Raw genomic sequence first — 21694 nt, forward strand, 5'->3', positions numbered from 1 at the left:
TCCCTACCACTGCCAGGCAGTAGGAGAGGAAAAACTAGAACTCCTGCTTTCAGAGCCCTTCCCTCCATCTGCAATCTCTGGAATCCAGTGTGAGAATCCAGAAGAATCAAATGACTCCTCTACTCAAGGACTTTAAGAAAAGTTTCTGCTTTTTTCCTTTGTTAACCTGAGAGGACAGTGGGAAGGAGAACATCTCCCTCCCCATCTTTCCTAGCTCCAGGTTTCCCTTTAAAAAATGCAAGCCACACCACAGCTCCCCAGCAGCTGAGTGAAGCCTCCACCTCTGGAGCCCAGCTGTCCCCTACCCATTGGTGGGAAAAGAGAGTTCCAAACAGGCAGAAGGCCTTGGAGGGCAAAGGCAATCCTGAGCACAGGTGAGACAAATACCATGTAAAGAGGGTTCCCTTGGCTCACCATCAGAGCCCTCTCCTCTCTTAGGGTGGGGCTGCTAGACCTCAGGGACTCTGCCAGTGCTGGGAGTGGCTCCTCCCAGCCAGGCATTTTTATTATCAAATGAGTGATGTGAGAGGGGGGAGGTGAAGAAATATATGAGAAACCGATGCCATCTTTGTCACATCATCAGTTTTTAGTGAAAAATCTAGACTTTGTTACCTGTACAGAGATAGAATTCAGTTCTTAGGGACTTGTGGAGAGGCTGTGTGTGTGGGTCTCATCATCCACTTTAGAAATATTCTCTTCTATGTGAACATATTTTCTCCTAAAAACCAAAGCAACATGTTTATTGCAGAAAAATTTTAAAAGCAACAACAAACAACAGAAATGTAACCAGAAGCAACTAACATTCACCCACAATTTTACCATCTAATTTTATCAACCTTTTATTGCAACATCATCAGTTCATTCCCTATCCTTTTATGGCATTTAAGTTCTAAGAGGGCAGGGATCTTGTTCACTTCTGTGATCTGATCTTCTGAACATGGTTCAGGGCAGGTTGATATGCAGTATGTATCAGTTGAATGAATGAATAAATAACTGTATGAACATACTTATGTACAGTAGAATTGCTTGGGTTTGGCAGACTCAAATCCAAGCTGCTACTGCCAACTTACTGTATGTCCTTGAAGAAATCACTTCACCTTTCTCTGGGCCTGAGAATTTTCTTCAGTAAAATAATCATCGTAGCAAACACCGATTGTGCATCTAGCGAATGTATTATTATAAACTCTATGTATATATTTCTCACCATAACTTATGAGATGGCTATCCACTATCTCGATTTGATGCATGAGGAAACAGGCATGGAGAGGGTAAGTGATTTGCTCAAAGTCACACAGCTCCTAAGTGGAGAGCTGGGCTTGAACTTGGGCATCCAGGCTGTGATCCTCTCAGATGAATGCCTAGACTGTGGGATGAGATGCCTTCAAAGTCTCCTCCCAGCTCCAGGATTAAGTTAGAGAGGAGTGGTGCGGGAAGGTGGCAGGCAGTGATGATCACGCCAATAGCTGGGTTCAAGAAAGTCAATTGTGGAACAAGGTCCAGGTAATTATTATATGGAGATCAGAGAGCAAAGTCTAGAAGACTTCCTCCAAGAGTCCACACAGGCATTCAGAGTGCATAATTAAAGAGCAGGGATTGTCTATTGTCAATCAGTGCTCCTTCATTCAGAGGCAGGTTACCAAGGCACTTGGTTGGTCCTCTTTTCTGCTTCCCGGGTCTCATACCACAGGAAGGTGTCCAAGGGTCAGTCAAGGGAGTCAGAAATAAATCTGATCCTTCCTGGCAATGAGCAGCAGCTGATGCATTTGATGGAGAAGGAAGAACAGGAATCTCATTTGATGATTAGCTGGGATTTTAATTAACAGGGGTTCTCCTTTCTCTCCTCTTTCCCCTTCCTCCCCCTCTCCACTAGAACCTGTGTTTTGTCTTATGTCCATAGTAACCAAAGTCTCTTTCTGGTGAGGAGGAATGGGCTTCAGTAAACAGATCTATTTGTGTGACTCCTATTACTCATTTGAAGCAATGTCACTCCTTTTTCCACTGTGGTCTGTGTGTCTGAGTCAGAGGGAGCCTACAACAGGGTTCTTTGAATTGATGGCTCACTCCCAGTCACTTTTGACTGACTGCCAACTTAGCAGGGCGTAGCTTACCAACATTTTTTTTTTTTTTTTTAAAGCTAGACTGATTCATAGAAACTCCTTTAAAACACAGGGAAAAGAAACCGCCCATCACACACCCCAGCACACCAGCGGAGGAAACTTATAACCTCGGGAGGCAGTCCCTCCCCTCACTGTGGTCACATACCTCCAGAAGAGCGGACCAAGGCTGCTGCCAGCTCCTGCCACTCAGGGCGTCTGCCTCTGTCGCTGGGACTCTCAAGGTAGGACAGCTCCCAGCTCTGGGGAAGCTCTGCGTTCTGTCTCCTTTTCACTGTGCTCCTTCTGAGAGTTCATCTAAGCATTGCTTTTACTATTTTCCTTTGCTACTCTTCCATGGTTCTCTCAGAATCAAGTCCTTGAAACGTTTAGTCAAGTGGATGCTGAGACAACCTTTCCCTTAAAGTTAAGAATGTGTTTTGTGGAGGGATCAGGGGGAAATCAACAGGACGGGTCTGTACTCANGAGAGAGAGAGAGAGAGAGAGAGAGAGAGAGAGAGAGAGAGAGAGGCAAATGGTGTTTAAAAAAACAAAACAAAAACAAAAAAAAAAACGTGGGAGGGTTCGTTTGGTGGAATCAGGAGCCTGATGTGGATTCCAGACTCCTCTTCTGGTCCAGATGTGGAGGCAGAAGGGAAACAGGGCTTGGAGGAGCGGGAGGGGCAGGGGAACTTTGTTCCTATAAGAAACTATTGAGTGGCTTCGAACTTCCACCCCAGGAACAGCTGCATTTCAGTGCAAAGTAAAAGCTCACAACAGAAATTCCTAAGCGGGTGTAGAATTTTGTGGCAGGGAAGGCAGTGATCATTTTTGGAATGTTTATCTTTTCACTCTTTGGCAGAATGTGGTTGTACAAATGCAAACGCGAAGCATGAAGTGCATCTGGGGAGAAGAAAGGCACCTTTGCTGTTTGCTTTTGTTTTGTTGGGTTAACATTTGGGTTGAGTGTCGACAGGGGTGTGGCCGTTTTGACATAGATACTGGTATATATATTTTTTTCTCCCCACGTAAACAAGATGAGAATGACAGGATTCAGCTTGTCTGGTGAAGTTAGGCTTTTCCTTCAGAAATGCAGTTCGCCTGTTGGTTGGGAGATTTAAATGTAATCAGCCTGCAAGTTGAGCAGGCAAAACTCCTTGTAAAACTGCCCCCGAGGGGGTGGTTAAGCAAACGCAAGGGCAACTTCTCAAGATGCAGGGAACTCCCACGTTTGCTTCAAATGTTTATGACTTCCAGATTACATGGATGTGCTCGAGAAGAGCCAGATTAAATCCACGGCCCTGGTAGTTTATGAAAATAATACAGACTTGCGGTCAGTTTTGTGTAGGTTAAAACTAATAAGCAAACTCTAACCAGTCAGCAAATGGGAAACACCGACAATCCAGAGGGTGTAAACATCATGATCCTTGTTATTTGTGAAGCATTTCACATCACTCTTTGGCTTTAGGAGTGCAAAAACATGCTGTCTGTTATTTGCTGGAGTTTGAGGCAACCTAAGGCGACTCAGATTCCTGCTGTCTACTTTTCCTGCAAGGAGGCGGTGAGCGCCTCAGTTGGGAGAGGTTTCTGGGACTTCAGCTGTAGGTCTTCAGACAACCCAAAAACGGGAGGGCTATTTTCCCCCTGTGGCCTCCCACCCTCAGAGGTGGATCCAATTCCACCCAGACTTTAAAGAATGGGGCGGGGGTGGAGAGCCATCCAGGGCTGCTGGACATCCGGGCTACTGCCCTGGTGAGAAGGGCCCCCAGATTTCACATTGTTCAGGGGTACTAAACTGTTTTGGGAGTTGGCATAATGCCATCAAGGGACCAGCCCCGAGCAGATCACTTCCTCAGAACCTGGCTACCTCCCAGGAATCCTGGGCGGCCCTCTGAGGAGAGGAAAGACATTCCTTTTGCAAACCTTGGAAAGGACTGACTGGTTTGCTCAATCCTCGGTGCTTTCTTCTGGAGACCAATTAGGCCTAATCATTTCCCAGCCTTGAATGGGCTTCATAGAGATCTGGCTGGGAATGCAGACCCTCTTGGCTCATTCTGGTGGCTCTTGGGATTTTCGGGGAGTGCTGGACCCATGGGGGCTCTGGAGAAAGAACACACAGGCCCAGGATGGTTTATGCAGGAAGCAAAACTGCTTTTCTCTAGACTCGCTGGAGCCTGATGGGGTATGTACATGAAAAGTGGCCACGGAAAAGGGCACAAAGCAAATTAGTTCCAATACATGCTTCATTTTATTCCTAGAATTCTGAATTTGGGAGGGATCTGGAAGATCATCTCATTCGTTCTTCCACCATATTTGTGAGTCTAATTTTGGACATTTTACAGCTCCTAAAAATCCCCATCCAGGAGGAGCTCAGTACCTCAGAGTTGTGTCTCCTGCTCATCCCCCTTAGAGGGGTAGCTCCAAACTATCAGGTTTCCTTAAATTGAACAAAATCAGCTTCCCTGTAAGTTCCTGGTTCTGCAGGTCTGAAACAACCCAGAAAATATCTATACGGGATTTGTTGTTGCCCCACCCAATGCTCCTCATCTTTTAGACACTAAACTCTTAGTAAATATTTAATTAAGACAGCTTGGTGGATCTGTATTGCAATATCTCTTTTACTTTTCTTTCTTTATTCCTCCTACGTTTTAGAAAGGAGCATTTATGAAGTTTTAGAATAGGCACATAGTCAAGCATATCCATAGAGTTGGACTCTGAGGTATTTCATTTTTTAGACACATGAATATGGTTCCTTCTTTAACTTCCCACATCTCTATACTCTGCAGCCTTAACACAAAAGCTCAGAGAAATTTGAGACTCAGATGCACATACTCAGAGGGACACACCTCGTATTGCCACCTAGTGGGTCATGGTTAAATCAATCCAATATGAGAAACACTTATTTAACTTGGTGTTTTGGAGATTGTCCCATAATCTGGCCCACAGTGCATGTGGTCCATGCTTGTACACGGTTAACCACCTGTCATGCTAACTAAAGGAATAAGCTGCCAATCAAAGGTAGCCTGTCTAATTGCTGGAAGTCAGTGTATCAATCCCTTGAGAAGAGCTCATAATCTTTAACGAGTGTAGGACTAGAATTTTCTGAGCATAAGCCTTTCTTTTTCAGGACTCTTCTCAGTTCAGCCCAGTTGATCCCAAATTTCTGGGACTATGCTTGCCATTCAATAATTAAGGAAGGCCACATACAATTAGGAGTTTATTTGAATTTGCAACACCTCACCCCTAAAACACACATCCCCAAAACTTCAATCCCTGGTGCTGATTGGTGAAGCAGTTTTTCTCAATTTAACTGGAAGATTCACTGATGCTGCCTAGAAATACAAACATTCTTGGGGATTGCTTCTTCTCTCTTCCTTTTAAACAAAATATTGGGGTCAATATTTTCTTCCCTGTCATAGGGAGGGCATTTCTCTGGAACCTAAAGGAACTCCTCTCTGGTTGTGGCTTGGCCTTATGTGGCTGTGGCAGTTGATGTATTTCTTGAGTCAATTTCATGAATTCTTCCTTCAAAAAGGAAGAGAATCCTTTTGGCATGGAATTTGACTATGGCTGTGAGATATGAGATAGGTAGTATGAGATATGAGATGCTGATAGGAAGACATAGGGGCTGTTGTCTTGTCGGGACTCTGCAGTATGGCCAGGGGAAAATCACTCACAGTTTCCTTGCTTGAGGAAATTAAACTTGATGGCCTTCAAGGCCTCCGAAACTCTGAAATTCTAAGATCCTACCATTCTTATTTTGAGAAATCCCTTGAGTTCACAGTAAAAGCTGGTTAGAAATTGGTAGAAAAGTGGAATGAGGCAAAATCTTGCACTGAAATTGGCATTTGCAGAGAATGCTTGGCTCCCAGCTGACATGAGGACACAGGTGGCATCCTGTGCCCCATCCCCCTAGAGATTGCTTACTTCCAGGACTTACCTTTAGGCAGCAGAGAACATCACCCAGCACTTGGAAGGGAAGGAGAGGTTTGATTTATGAAACGTAGGGTTCCCTGCCAGCTAAGCCTGTTAAGACACTGACAATAGCAAGGAATTTGTCAGGAATGAAATTGGGCTCAGGGAGAAACTGAGCTCTCCCTGGGAAAGAAACTCCACCCAATTCTCAAGGATGGAGATCCTGCAGCATGAGGGTGTGGCCCTAAAGGTGTGGAGCCAAGGAAAAACAAATTAAGAGGAGGAAAGGGAAGGTTCCCGGAGGACCCGAGGGAGGGAGGGTGGGTGTTGGGGGAGAAGGCAAATGGAAAGGTGTAGAAGGGACAGAAAGATGGGTGGACAAGGACCAGGAAGAGAGCCAAAGAGCAAGGACAACATGTTGAGAACATTTCCACTCCTAACTCCTTCTCCTCTTGTTTGGGGGCCACCCACCCTCAATGTCCCAGGACATCATCATTAGGTCAAAATTCTGATACTTGTTCCTGTGAAGCTTCGTTTGTTGCTCAGCCACATCTATTTTTTTTTTTTTTTTTTGGTTTGGTCAATACGTGCTTGGTGCCATTTGTGTTTTCATTAAGTGTTTGTGCGACAAGGCGGTGACCTCTCCTACTGTTCCTCCATCTTTCAGAGGTAAGATCAGAACTAGGAGCAAAGTGAGACCCTTGATTCTTAGACCTCTTGTTTCAAATAATCAAAGCCCCTCCCCAGAGGGCTGGAGAAGGGGAATTAGAGAGAGACTTTCTTCCCTGAAACAATGAGTTTGGGGTAAGATGGAGTATTCCCACTGATCTCAAAAGAATTCTGAAGCTGAGCCCCAGAGCTTTCTCTTTGCCGAAAGATGCTCTCTGAGCTTCCATAGGGAGGGGACTCCTATGCAGAGGGTGGGGCCCGGGATGGAATATTGGAAGCTTCTCCCAGGGTTTGCAAAGAGGGAATCTGTTTCAGGCCTTTAGTGGCCTCTGGACTGGCTCTGCTGGGTGGGCCTTCTCAGAAATATGACAGGAAGAAGCAGTGGCCTTTGAAAGACCCTTTGTTTATACCATTGGTACTGTTTTGAGGGGCTGTGACGACTGTCTGAGTAACTCAGAGGTGGTGGGAGGAACAGAGTGATGAGTAACTGCCAAATGCTAAGACAAAAGACAGGAGAAGGAAAATCATGCTACAGTGGAAGAGCCCTGGCTGGAAGATGCAAGATGGTGGCCTCGGGTCTGACTGTGCTTTACTAGGGGACGTGCATTTCTTTCTTGGTCAAGGGGTTGGACTGAATGACCCAATGCCTCGAAACCTCTAAATAATCAACTGCTCTAAAAAATAGAAACAAAGCCTGCAGCCCACCCAATGCACTTGGGGTGCGCCTCTGCCTGAGTGGCGGCCCTCCAGGCTCCCTGCCCCCTTCCAGGCTGAAGGCTGTTGCTGCCATCTGCTGTCAGACCCACCCAAGCGCTGCCGGGCGGGGCCACACCTTGACTTTCTTCCCAAACCGGAGTTATGATTTTGGCAACTTCTCCCTTGAAGACACTCTGGCAGCGGGAATACTTCTCCTTTGTCAGAAGCTTCTGTCCTTACCCAGGGGACTCGCCCCATCCCTTGACCAGCTGCGGGCTTGGGGCGTGGGCTTGGGGTGTGGGCTGAGCTAGGCTTCACAGCCCTGGTCTGGCCTCAGCCTTGCAGATGTTGCCCAGATCCACCCCCTCCGCTGGACACAAAGGAGGAGAAGCGGAAGTAAGAGAGAAGGAGAGGTTACTCTCTTGGGGAGCATCTGCAAAAATAATATTCATGCTGGTTGTTTGCCTCTGACATAGACGTTGTCCCTCAGATTCTGCCAGAGACGCTTAAAGCCCATTTCACTGGCCCAAGTCTCTCATTCTATATGAAGGAATTAATATAATAACCAAATACCATATTGCCCTTGCTCTCTGTCAGGCATGAGTTAACCCTATGAGGTCTAGAGCGGACAGTTGGGAACTGGTGGAGGCAGGATTCAAAGCCAGAACCTATGCTCTGTATCATTTGACACTCTGCCTCTCTACGAGCCACTGACCAGAGAGGTTATGCAAATTTTCCAATATCAGCCATTTGGCAGAGGCAGAATTTCTATGAGCATCTGGTTCTCCAGTAAGTGCTTGTTTGCTTGACCTACCTCTCCCCTCTTTCTTCCTGTCTTTCCTTTCCTTTATTTTCCTTTCCTTTCCTTCCTGATAACATGTTTGCCCTGCCCTTGACCTGATCCCTAACTATGTGAGAGTCCATACTATTCTACACCGAGGCTGGATAAACACTATTTTTCTATAGTCACCTTTATTTATGATAGCCCACATTTGCAATGTAGATGTAGTTTCCTTCCCCCAGGACCTAGAAGAAAAATAGGTGTTTTCCCTGGACGCTTTAGGTCCCTGTTTCTTTTGCTGCTTGGTCGCCAATGTCTCTCCTGGGTATAAAAGCTGCTCTGTCCTCTGAGCGTCAGCCCTTAGTATGATGAGCATAGAGTGAAGGGCAACCTGAAGTTCTTTCTTTCCACACCAACATCAGACATGGAGAGACAGGAGGGAATGAACCTTCAGGATCCTGTTTCTCCATGTTTCTCACGTAGAAATTAATGCCCCCCTCCCACGCCTACGTAAGGACAATATTGAGAATGGAAAAGTATACTTGAAATAAAACAACAGCCAGAAAAGCTCATCCAAGGTCTCATCCACTCAGCTGCCTTTAATCCCAGCCTCTTCCTCCTCCAGATACATCCTCTGGCTGCTTCCAAAAGAGAGTATTTCCCTTTTATGCTTTTGTGTTCCACGGACGTGGATTTTGCCAACCAAAATGATCCTCAATGGGAAACAAGCACATCAAAAGCAAAGTGGTCCTGACTTGTAAGGGTAGAGGGGCGATTGGGGCACCCTAGGCTGTGTCCTCAGGAGAGGAGGCATCCGCAGCTTTGCTGGGGTGTTGCCCAGAGGAGGATAGAGCCAGAGGCTGACTCATGGAGGTCACATGACCAGGAGCAGCTTGCCTTTCATCTTTGCCTTGCCTCCAGGGAGTGCCAGGTCTTTGATCAGATGGTGTGAGAAGCTTTTTTCAAAATTTGCAGTTATCCAGAAGGATGAGCCTTTCACAGTTGGAAAAACATCACCCAATGTAAAAATTGCTGAACTGCTCTAGCAGTAGAGTCATCTGAGATTTTAGGATCTAACTGAGGTCCTCTGGTGAATTCTCTGACAGCGCTGCAGATTTCTCTGAATGCACTGCAAAGGTGGCCATGGTAGAAAGAGGAAGCATCCATCTAGTCCAACCTCATGGGTGGAGCTAAGATGGCTGGTGGTTGTTCAAAGCAGACTCTGGTGCACTGTCTGGACTCTCCTAATGGGGCCTTGGTAGGCAGTGAGCTTCCCGTGACTAGAGCAGTTGAAGCATGGTTCAGATAGTTCTTTGGTGCAGTTTTGTAGATGAGCTTCATGTGTTGGGAAGGAACTGTAAAGCCTCCTTTAGTCTGGAGTTTCTATAATCCAAAAAAGTAGGTAGAAAATTTAAATATGCAGCCAGATTAATGTTTAGAAATTTAAGATCTTCTCTTTGCATTCATTTTTTAGCTCTTCTTGAACAAAATGCAACACATACATATATATATATATATCTAAATGCCAAAGGTACTCAAGAAATAGATGCATGTTTCCACAGTGAAAAAAAATAGTGGATGTGAATATATAACATAAAATTTACATATAATGAAATGTTCAATACATAGTCATTATAATATATTAAGTCATTTTTTAAAATAATAAAGTGCATGCATATTCAAAAAGAAAACATCTTCCTTCTTGAATTCTGCGTCTGTTACAAAGTCTTCAGTCACTTCAACGTGGCTTATTTTTCCATACAGAAGAAAATATTTCCTTTCTCAATTAATTTATTTAATTGAGCAATATTTATTTGGTACCTGTCATAAACAAGACTCTCAGGGACTTGGACTCTTTGTGGCAAGGAAGCCAAACACGTCTGTAAATAACTTTGTTACCAGGCAGGCTGTCATCAGTGGCTTTGCTAAAGGGCTGTGTAAGGGTCATAGCATAATGGGGAGACTACTTCTGACCCCTGTATCTGGGAAGGCTTCTTAGAGGAGGCAAGGTTTGCATTTGGTGGAAAAAAATTTTAAGAATTACTGGCAGAAGGACATAAAAGCAGAGCTTTTAGTTTTGGAAATCAAAGTCCTAGGATTCCAAGGGCCTGTATGGGGTGTTCAAATCTTTCCTGGTGATTTGTGTTGATGGCATGTGTGTGGGAGGCAGGTGGGAGGGGAGGACTCGGAGGTTTTTGAGTAGAGAGGCATGGTTCAATAATCCAGAGACAGCATAGAGGATGGATGGGGTCCGGGAGTTGAGAGAGAATCAGGGGAGGGGTCCAGACTAGGGCCTGAGCTGGACTCTGGCAATGGGAGTGAACAGTCAGGAGGTAGAAACTCAAGACCTGAATGTGAAGGTGAAGGGGAAAGAGGGAACTTGGCAACTGGCCATTTTTGCTCTCTTTCCCCCCTTAGTAAAGCCTGAGCTATCTTAGGCTGCCAGGGAAATGCCTGAACTGGCTTCAGCTAGCCCACCTGGTCCAGCAAGTGCTGCTCAGGAAGGCTCTTGCGCCATCTTGTCTTCCTGTAGAGAATGTCTCCGCTTTGGCCTTCATTCAGGAGAATCTCACCCACTTTCACATGAATCATGGAAAGTTGAGCGCTGTGGGACTCCCCCACTGTTCACAGAGTTCCTAGCTCCTGGTTCTGAGTCCGCAGCCTGAGACCGATTCCTCAGTGACTCAAGTGCCAGGATTTCCACCACTTCCTATGGTGAAGAAGTGGGTTTTTTGGTTGCTTTATTCTGTTTCATTGCTCCCAATTATGGTGGCTTAGGCCACCCTTAGAGAACTGCTTCCTCCAGACTCCTCTGGCTGTTCAATAAACACACAGACTCCACAACAGGAAGTTATCTGATCCCTAGTTTAGCCATCTTGTAGCCAAACTAAGCACATCTGAATTTCTCTATTGTTTCTGAGAAGATGATTTCTCAGTCTCTGCAGAATTAGTTACAGGTCATCAAAGGAAATTCACTCATAGGGTCCTAATTAATTTCTCATGCTCAGAGCACCTTATTAGGCTACCTGAAAAAGCAAGGCAAAGCAAGGCAGTCTCAGGGTTATTTATTTATTTATTTATTTATTTTTACTCTGTTCTGTCCTCTCCTCTTCTCTTCTCTCACCCTCTGTCTCTGTCTGTCTTGTATTCTTTCTTTCTTTGTGGGAAGTAAATGTAAAAGGGAAGCAAGAAGCCAATAAAGATTTAAGTGGATGGAGACTGTGTCATCTCCATCCACTCCTCCCCTCCCCGACACCAGTTGGTCATTTATAGCTAGGCTCACCAGCAACTGTGATCCTCAGGGTCGAGTCTGCTAACCATAATACATTTTCTATGAGCAAATAGAAATTAATGCAGATACAGAATAGCCAATGGTTGGGGGGGCCTGCTTTGGAGATAGGAGCTGTCATGTGATTCAGGTTATGTGGGAAGAAAAGGAAAAACAGTTGTCAGTGTGGCAGTGTGGAAGGGGAACAAGCAGGTCTGTCCATGAGGATAGAAAGAAGACTAGAAAAGGGATGACCAAGACCTGTGGGAGGCTCCAAGCCTCGAACCCATTTCTCCTAATAGTTGCTTCTTTTCAGAGGCAACTTGTGTACCTCCTATACCTTCTCATTTTCCCAGATCATCACTGTGTAAGCACAGCAGGTAGGTGAGGATTCTGCTCTGTTCACATTCCTGCGGGTACAGAAATGTGTTCCTGGCATCCCCCATGGAGCCAGTGCATGTTTTACCCCTTCAGAACAGTGTAAATTCATCACCTCCAGTGGCCTGGGCCACCAGTAACCTTGTTGTGAGAGTCTCCAACAATGAATGCCACACTCTGGGACCCCTGTGCACCACAGAGTTCCAATGGTATTGTTCTCTGCTTCCTGGTTCAAGTTACCCAACCTTGGTGATGGAATGCTTTCCACTGTAGAGTGCCACAAGAAGCATTTTAGAGAGGCATGGAGAAGAAATATGTTATTCTTTTAGTGAAACATACAGAGAGGGCAGGGGTAGCATAACCTCCAATGACCTACATGCTCAGAAATGGTCTTTCGTGCCATAGGATAAAGCAAGATCCACAGTGGAGCAGAGAATGAGTCTCCCCTCAAGTTACTCTAATGGATGTGTAGAAGTCTCAAGAGCAGGATCTTCTGTTATTTATACCCATTCTACTCCTCTGTTTGGTGGATTCCCAGACATCCATTCTTTTTTTCCCCCATAAAGACTGCAAGGGTTGCCTCCTCTGGATTGAGGGTTTATCTGATGGGGGTGAGGAGCAGGATCTCTAATATAGATATTGGGTAATAGGAATAATCCAGAACAGGAATTTAAGAAGAGAGTTCATTTTGTTTCCAAATGTATTGGGAGAGGACCATTAAAATAATGGAAGCCCCTCGAAGCTGACAATGGATGATACTGATAAAACCTGACAAATCCGGGGCAGTGAAAAGATGAAGTTACATGCATTATGCAATAGTTACAGCTTCACAGCCTCTACTTCTGGCTGGACACAGCAGTCAGAAGCAGGGAGAATTGTTTTGTGCAATAATAACACTTGCTAATCCAAGACACATGACTCCGGTCCATGGTGAAAAGACACGGCACCATCACTGAAATCTAAGATGAAAGACAGTTGCCTCTTAACTTGGTTCCTCCACCCAGTCCTCTGGCTGCAACAGGCAGAGAATCTAATAATCAGGTGGGGATGTGTCTTAGATCAAAAGTGAGATCCAGTGGCCAGGAACTCACCCGCCCTGTGCATATGGAGGATGCACACCATGGAGGTGGGGTGAGAGGGGCCTTCCCAGTGGAGACTGAGCGGCAGTGAAAGGGAGTGGACTCCACCTGAGGGCTACAGAGCCATCCAAGGAGACAGAAAGTGCTGCTGAAATCCAAGGACCTGTCAGGGAAGGAGCTCACAATGGTTTCCCTTACGTGGCCTCACTTGGTGTATTATATTCCATTCTTGGCCACTCATGACTTTCACTCTTAGGAGGAGGATATTTGTAAAATTACAAACAAAAGGGATAAAAGAGTTGTTTAAAGAGCCCAAGGAGGATTAAACACAAGACCTCATTACATAACATTTGTGATTTCCCTCAATCAGCCTATTTTTTTAACCAGGAAGGGCAAGGTCAGGATCCAGTGAGGTATGAACGTGTGGGTATTAGGAGAACGGGCTGAGATGAGTCACCTTTCTCCTGGTCATCCCTGAGGGTGTGTCTGTAGCCTCCCCACTCCAGGAGCAAGGTTAGGCAAAATGTCAATTTCTAAGAGGACTAAAATGACTTTATACACACTGCTTCATGAACCAGCTCGCTGATATTTTATTCCTTGCACTTAATGTGGGGCAACCTGGTGTTATGTAACCGAGTTGGGTTGGCAACATCTACTCAGCTTCAGGTATGGATGATGATGACAATAATAACAATAATAATGACGACCACAACCAAAGCAAACCCATTATCGGTACCGGCCACGTGCCAGACCACATGCTAGGTATGCAATCTAATTTTTTAAAATATTTTTTTTTAGTTGTAGATGGACACAATATCTTTATTTTATTACTTTTTATGTGGTGCTGAGGATCGAACCCATTGCCTCATGCATGCAAGGCAAACGTTCTACCACTGAGCTACAACCCCAGCCCATATGCAATCTAATTTAATCATTACTCTTCCCTGCATGATCGGCATTGCAGCATCTGCTTTATACACGAGGAAACTGAGGCATGTCAAATAACTTTATACGATTCTAATTCTTTCTCCTCAAAACCCTCTTCTTACTGTGGAAGTCAAGCAGAAAATTGTGGAGGTGTGCAAGAACCTGAGAAGAGCAAAAATGAATTTGAACAAATGGAGAGATTACTCACAGCAGGCGCAAAGGCTCCAAGCTCTCCCTTGAGGCAGCAGGATAAACTTCATTATTTTTTATCATTCCCAGTTAAATTGAATGCATGCCTAAAAAAATAGCCCGGTTGCAGGAGAGTGCCCAGATGGGAAAAGGGTTGTTAGAGAGGGCTGGGGAGGATGGCTGGGGAGGGTGATGGAAGCTGGTGTCTGCCTGTCATCCTTTGCCTGCAGAGGATGCAGAGGACCCTAGTGTACATGAGATCATGCTAGATTTTGAATGCCTCATGAGGAAAGTGAGAGGAGATAAAAGATATTTGAAGTGTTAGAACAATGATAGTATCAGTGCTGTCTAATAAATACCTGGTGTGGCATGAAAGTGGCACAAGCACCCTCAAAGCGTCAATTAAATTAGGTGGAGTGAGAAAGAGAAGTGGGGCAATTGCAGGCTGTGCACACTCATCTTGTCTTGTGGTGGGGACATCCACGTACCCTCCCTGCCTAGGGTGTGAATAACCTCCAGTCCTTTCCTTTTGATGTCCCTCTGAGCCTGCACTGCATCATAACTGTCCTGGGCATGACAAAGCACCCCTGCAGCTGACATAAATCAGAATAGCCACCGCCATGTGCACCCTGCCCACTCTTTTGGTTCCTAGGTTTTATGACCAGTGGGCTCCCTTCTTCTCTGCTGAGATTATGGCTGAAAGCTTTTGTTAACACAAGCACATTCTTAATCTGTATTAGATCCCAGGTCTCCCACCCCGTGATTTATGCATTTGCCTGTCTTCTGTGTTGAGTTCCGAAGAATTGGAATTTGTGTAAAGGTTACGCAGGAGTAGAAAGCACATCTGGAGCTGGCTCAAGCTGCACACTTTTAAAGGCCCCAGAGCTGTCATCTTGAGCTGTAGGAAATGTAACACTGGCCCAGATGAACAGCAGTGCCCCTGTCACGAGGTACACACAGGCCAAAGCTCAGGGGTGGCAATGCTAGCCTGAAATGTTCAATCAGTAGGTGATCAGACCATTAAACTATAATTAGGTGTTATAATTATTGAATACCAAAAGGCATTATAATAATAGAAGTTGTATCTTCCCATTTTATATCTCATCTGGGATCAGATTAGTAGCCTATTCAATATAAGGACTTTGAGTAATAGCTGCTGGTCTGCAGGAGGCATCACTTTGATGAAAGTTGCTAGATGAGCTGTTTGATGGAAGCCCAGACACTTCTCTGGTGGAAAATGGAAATTGACCTGATGATGTTGCACGGAGACCTGGAAATTTCAAAGGCCTACCAACAAAACAAAACATCCAAAAAGTCCAGTAAAATAAACAGTCTCTCAATCTCCCGAAACAAAAACAAACAAAGCCTTACTTTTGGTCTCTAAAACACAAAATGAAATGTAAACAGTTGTCATAAAACATTCTATTTTTAGAAACAGGCTGTATTAGAGAAATGAGTATATAAATTCCTGAGAAAAAAAACCCAGAATTATGCTTACATTTGGGTGCATATGAGTGGATGAACAGGTAAAGTAGGCATATTGGGAACCAGGTTGATAAGGTGTTTTCAGGATTTATGATGAAACGGTGATGGTTTATGGCAGCTTTTCCCCATTTTAGCAGAGAAGCCCACACATGTGGAAAAACTGAATTTTCTTATCGACTCTGACAGTAACCTTTTCGTCCCTTTTGTTTTTTTCTTTTCAGAACTCTCTTCGCTCACAAATCACCAGAAAAGCCAAAATGTTGGTGTTACTGGCTGGTATCTTTGTGGTCCACATCGCCACTGTCATTATGTTGTTTGTTTCCACCATTGCCAACGTGAGTCATGTTCTTTTGTTCATTCATTCATCGAGGAATTATTTGAATATTTACATAAAGTGCTACAAAAGAAATTTAAGCCATAATGCCTGCCCTTTATGAACTTCCAGCTTAGTTGAAGAAATAAAATAAACACACCCTCACACTTCAAACAATTCAATAGCTAAAGGCCACCAGTCACTAGGCTGCATGAGTGATCCCGCCAGGGCTGTTGGTGTGGAGGCAGGAGGATGCAAGGAGCTTCCTCGGGCTTTAGGGGAACCTTCCTCTCAGCAGAGGCCCCCTGTGCCATGCACTTGGAGAACTGAGAGATGAGTGGGGTTTCTCCAGGGAAAAATGGACAGTGCAAGGACCCAGGGATGCATTTGAGGCAGGAGTGCTAGGAAAGGTGTGTCCCTAGGAAGAATGTGCTTTGTTCTGAGGATCAGGACACCCATCTGGCTGGAGCAGACCTTCCCACCCTTCTGGGAACCTTGATTGCAAGAGGGCATGGAAGTGAGATGATAGGAACTCTTGCCAGACTGATGAATTCAAGTTTTGGGTAGAGAGTAGCGTGTGAAATGGAATTTTGCACCATTTACATGGTGACCCTGAATTAACTTGGTCACACATAAAATTATCAAGCTAAGGTGGTGTCTTTTCTCTCTCTCCGAACCTTGGGCTACTCTGCCCTCTAGTGGTCATTTTTAGCACTAAATTTGCTTTTATTGTGCTTGTCTCAAACAAGACAGTTGGATTTACACACAAAGGCAATCAATCTGCGAATGATGGTTCCAGAATCTGTTTAAGTCTCAGCTACAGTTAAGGAATAATTAGGTTTTAAAAGTTACAGAGAAGAGCTTTGCAAATGTTGGTAGGTGTGAGTATAAGCAAAGCTAACTTAATCATAACTGTGGTAAGCCAACCCCCCACTCATTTTGCCTCTTTCAGATTTTGTCATCTGCATGCCAACCCCTACATCTCTCAGGATAAGAAGTCTGATAAACTTCAAAGCATGTTAAGGGATGCCCACGTGTTTCATATCTGGGCCTTAAGATAGGGCTTGGCACACAGGAGCTTATGGAGAGCTTATGGAGGCACATCCTTGGTTTTGCTTTTCCAGTATATGGATGTTTTATGTGCTTGTAGACAGGATTCTGCATTGCTTTTCTTTTTTAAATATATACTTTTTTAGTTGTAGACAGACACAATACTTTTGTTTTATTTATTTATTTACTTTTATATGATGCTAAGGATCAAACCCAGTGCCTCACATGTGCTAGGCAATCACTCTACCATGGAGCTCCAACCCCAGCCCTCTGCATTGGTTTTCTATTTCAGAAGGGTCACTGTTTTTCTTGGGCTGGGCAGGAAGGGATGCTGGTACCATGGTGAATTGGGGGGAGATATTCTAGTCCCTCTTCTGTTTTTATCTGCCCCCACAATAAAGCTCTTGCTGCATTATTTTACTTTGTATTTACTTTGCAAGTTGTGAAAGTTGAAGTTGGAACCTTCTGTATAAGTGAAAATGGCATATTGACGACCCAGATTCATTATTATTTTCCCAGGAGCCCCCCCTGTTTCTTAGTTGTCTTCAGTCAGACATTTTTTTTTCTTAACCCTTGAGTTTCTTGTGAGCCAGACCCTTAAAAGACAATCTTGAGAGAGTGGATAAATTGTGCATACTTAATACCAGTTTCCTCATCTAGGGTTTTTGTTTCTGAGAACCTTAGAATGTTAAACTACTATGAGTGAAATTATTTACATTTAATTTTTTTTCAAGCCACAAGGAATGTAAAGTCCAAAGAGACTAGAGGACCTTTTTCTGGCTCATGCATTCTCTCTCTCTCTTATCTCTTGGAGCTTTTGTAACTTCAGGCAACTTTAATTGGACCTTATTTCCACCAAGAGGTAGTCTGCTTAGCTGTATTTATGGCTACAGAGGGGGTGTCTTGATTAAGATTTGGTTGTGATGTAAGTTGATTTGTTATTTTATTTTCTCTTTTTTTAAAGTAGAGGATCAGTTTTTAATCACCTTTTTGCTTCTTTCTGGTTTCAGGTTTGGGTGGTTTCAGATGATATTACATCATCCGTAGGTCTTTGGAAGAACTGTACCGGGGGTAACTGTGGCCAAGAACTTATGTATAGCAATGATGGTATGTAGAAAGATGTCAATCCACTGCCAACAGTGGGTGTGGTCAGGGGAATGCCCAGTGTCTCGAGTGGCCTAATGCCCTTGCTCTCCCCACCCTGTGTCTGCAGATGCCCTCAAGGCTGTGCAGGCCTTCATGATCCTCTCCATCATCTTCTCTGTCATCTCCCTCCTGGTCTTCGTGTTCCAGCTCTTCACCATGGAGAAGGGAAACCGGTTCTTCCTCTCAGGCGCCACCATGCTGGTGTGCTGTGAGTATCTTGGGGGCAGACTCTGGTTTATGTGGGAAGCGTTTTTAAGTGAATCTTCCTGTGGGTTCTTCTGGATACTTCAACAGATTAACATATGGCTCTATGAAATTGCCTTCTACATTTTTCTCCTTGGATTGCTTAGATTGAGAACTCCTCATCTGCTATACTGTTCAAAAAACTAGTGTTCCTGGCAGCTACCGAAGTTGGGGCATGCCTATCAGTAGTGCTTGCATAGGGGACTTTTGAAGAAGGTGGGAAGGTGGGAATCCTAGGAAGATGCAACTTCTGCAACCATGCAAGCAATTATTGCAGTTCTCAGTCTTCTCTCATCCCGAGTACACTCAGTTTGATGGAAGTCCATGTCCTTTTGTACCTCTGAACAGTCTGCCTAGACAGGGGGGTTCAGACAGGAAAGCCAGGTGTTGATAGTATTCAATGTTTTGCTTCACACTTGCAGCCTCACAAACTGGAGTAGATGTGAGAGCCCACCCATCTCTATTTTATCAACACCATCACCAAGCTTAGTCCACAGCAAACCAAAAGCACTACTGTTCAGAGACAACCAGTGTTTACTTTTCCATTGCTATGAAGGAAATAGGATTAAAAAAATTATATATATATATATATATATATATATATATATATATAATTATATATATATAATAGGTAGATAGATACATCTACCTATATATAATCTTTCCTTATTATTAATTATAAAACCCATTTTTCTTGGTTAAAACAAGAATAATAACAACACTTTGTCTTCCGGCAGGGCTGTGCATTATGGTCGGAGTGTCCATCTACACTCATCATTATGCCAATAGCAATAGGAACTTTTTCTCGAACAGCCACCACGGCTACTGCTTCATCCTGACCTGGATCTGCTTCTGCTTCAGCTTCATCATTGGCATTCTCTATCTTGTCCTGAGAAAGAAATAAAGCTGAACAAGTGTATGGGGACCTGGGGGGGTGGGAGGAGGAAGCAGTTGAATCTGGGAGGGAAGTGGAAGTCATTGGGCCGGAAAAACCAAGAGAGGGGAGGGAATGGGGAAGGGGAAGGAAGGGTGGGAGAGGTCTAAGCTCAAACCATTACTGGGAAGATTCTCTATGGTCTAGCCCCTGCCCTTGGGAGAAAGTCAATGACTTGTACTTTGATGCTCCCTGATAGGGGCCAGAGGGCCTCCCTCCAGCCACCAGACTTGGCCTCCAGCTTGGCCTCAGTTACACGCACCTCCTGAGATCCCATCAGCTGCCATTCTATTGGCTCCACTTCTGAGGGTGAATCTGGGTCACACACTGGAGATCTTGCAGACCTACTGCACCAAAGCGGTACAAGTTCTGGCTGGAGCAGATACTCTCTCTGTGCTGACTGTCTAAGTCTGGAAACCACCCTGCCCTCTGACCCAAAGCAAATTATCACTTTACCATATGAAGTGCCTACAGGAAGGCTTTGGCCCGCGAACCATCGTCCCTCTTTTGTGGAGATGCTTAGCTCCATAGAATTGGGTGGCATTTGTGACAATAGCAGAGAAGAGAGATAGTTTATAGGGCCAAGTTGGTGGGTTGGCTAAATCAGGGGTGGGGCGGGGAAGAAAAAAAGCTTTTCACCATGGAAGGCCTGGGGGATGGGCAGAGCCCAGGCCAGACCTCTTACATTCTGTCCCTCATGGAGACCTCTTCCCACAGACTCTGCTAGGCTCTCATTTAAAGCGAAGGCAGCTCTTCTGGAGTTTCTCTAGAGCAATCAATGACCAATTCAGTAGTGAAAGCCCCATGCGGATTGTGGGATCAAGGGACACTCTTGCCACAGTGCTATGCCAGGGTTATGTTTTTAGGATTCCCCTCAATGCAGTCCTAACAGGAGAGAAATGGGCATGATTTCATGTAATACACTCCTGTTATTCTTTTTCTAAATTATGAACTCTGGAGGAAGTTTTGTCTGATTATCCATACTGGGGGGTCAGGGCTTCAAGGTCAGGGGTCACTCTAGCTTTGGCTGGAATGGTCACCTCTCAGAGGCCCTGCCCATCCCACTTCCCAGGTGAGGCATAGCAATTCTGGGAGCAAATTCACACACACACACATACACACACACACAAACACACACACACACACACACCAAAACCAAACAACAGGTCCTTGGGTGAAAGGTGCTATATAATTGCAAAGTATTAATCATACTATATTTTAGTCATAATAAGAACAGAGTGCCTGCTCCCAGGAAAATAAAAATCCCATGAGATAAATAAAAATACAGGTGATGGGAAGATACTTTCTTAAAGAACAAAAACTCTTGGGGTACCCAGTCAGATGGTAACCAAGCTATCTGCAGCCACAGGAGCGTTTCTATATAGGATTTAGAAGTAGTATGTTATTCCTGGTTCAGCAGGCAGTGCTCTGCCCTAGAGCAGCTACTTTAAGCCATCTCAGATTCTACCTAGAGGAGTTCTTTTTCTTTTGGAAGACTTTTCCTTTATTGCCCTTAGAGGAAGATCTACCCCAGGAAGAGTCTGAGACATCTTGCCCCCTTTCTTTCTTCTAGCTTTCTCCTCATCCATTTCTTATATAACTTTCCTTTTTTAGGGATTTGTTATGCCATAATTGCTGGTATTTATGTAAAGGGACTATTACTAAGTATATTTCTCTATGTTTATTCTAGTTAAGGGAATGTGGAAGGCAGACCACCATGTTATACCTGGACTGAGAGTAGAGACATTGGCCAGAAAAAAAAATCTGTGGAATAATGAACTTTTCAATTATGATTTGATTATCACATAATTGTAGAGGGCTGTCTTAAGTGCAGAATCATACCTACATATCAGATCTACCCCAAAGACATCTTTCATTTTGTTAAAAAGTCGAACTATGACTGGAGCAAACCATGTATTCCCTTGTCTTTTACTTTTTTTCTGTGACATTTATGTCTCATGTAATTTGCATTACATTGGTGGGTTGTTCTAGTACTGTATTTGGCTTCTTCATTCATAGATTATTTCATATGCTATAATTGTAAATATTTTGATACAAATGTTTATAACTCTAGGGATATAAAAATAGATTCTGATTCCCTTCACTGTGTGAATGTTTTCTTTCAAAAAATGTGGGAAAATATGAGTCATAGTGATATCCCTCATTAAATTGCCTATCAGTTTGATTTGAGACATTAAGCTGCCTTCTGGTAATACCATAAGTATTCCTGCAATAACTCTTTCAGGCAAATGAATGTTATTAAGTATAGTTTTGTCTTGCTTTAATTAAAACTCTTAGGCAAAAAAAATGGAATTTCATAAGCTAATACATTAGAGAGAGGTTATGAACTTCAATCAAAATGGCTTGTGACATTAAGAAATGAGACACTTGGAAAGTTTCCTTGAAATAATCAGTTCCTCTAATGTGTTTCCAAAACATAAAGGATTCACAAAGGTACGCATCACACGTATTTGCAGAAGCCCATTCATTGTATCACCTGGGGCAACCCTGGGTAGCTCTGTGAGTGA

General features: G+C 44.2%; 1 protein-coding gene across 1 annotated transcript; it reads left to right on the top strand.

Moving 5' to 3' along the window:
• Positions 1-2178: 2178 nt before the first annotated feature.
• Emp1 (epithelial membrane protein 1) lies at positions 2179-21270 on the top strand. Its single transcript, XM_015498185.2, has 5 exons — positions 2179-2338; positions 15702-15815; positions 17854-17950; positions 18057-18197; positions 18970-21270. The coding sequence occupies exons 2-5, from the start codon at positions 15738-15740 to the stop codon at positions 19134-19136; spliced, it is 483 nt and encodes a 160-aa protein (XP_015353671.1). The 5' UTR covers positions 2179-2338; positions 15702-15737; the 3' UTR covers positions 19137-21270.
• The last annotated feature ends 424 nt before the right edge of the window (positions 21271-21694 follow it).

Source organism: Marmota marmota, unplaced genomic scaffold (assembly GCF_001458135.2).
Source record: "Marmota marmota marmota unplaced genomic scaffold, marMar, whole genome shotgun sequence".
NCBI lineage: Eukaryota > Metazoa > Chordata > Mammalia > Rodentia > Sciuridae > Marmota > Marmota marmota.

Bases quoted from the DNA above. Each gene is read 5' to 3' on its own strand.
- Emp1 (XM_015498185.2), top strand. From the start codon at position 15,738: ATGTTGGTGTTACTGGCTGGTATCTTTGTGGTCCACATCGCCACTGTC. The intron at 17,951-18,056 runs GTATGTAGAAAG...CTGTGTCTGCAG, and splicing joins ACTTATGTATAGCAATGATG to ATGCCCTCAAGGCTGTGCAG. The intron at 18,198-18,969 runs GTGAGTATCTTG...GTCTTCCGGCAG, and splicing joins CGCCACCATGCTGGTGTGCT to GGCTGTGCATTATGGTCGGA.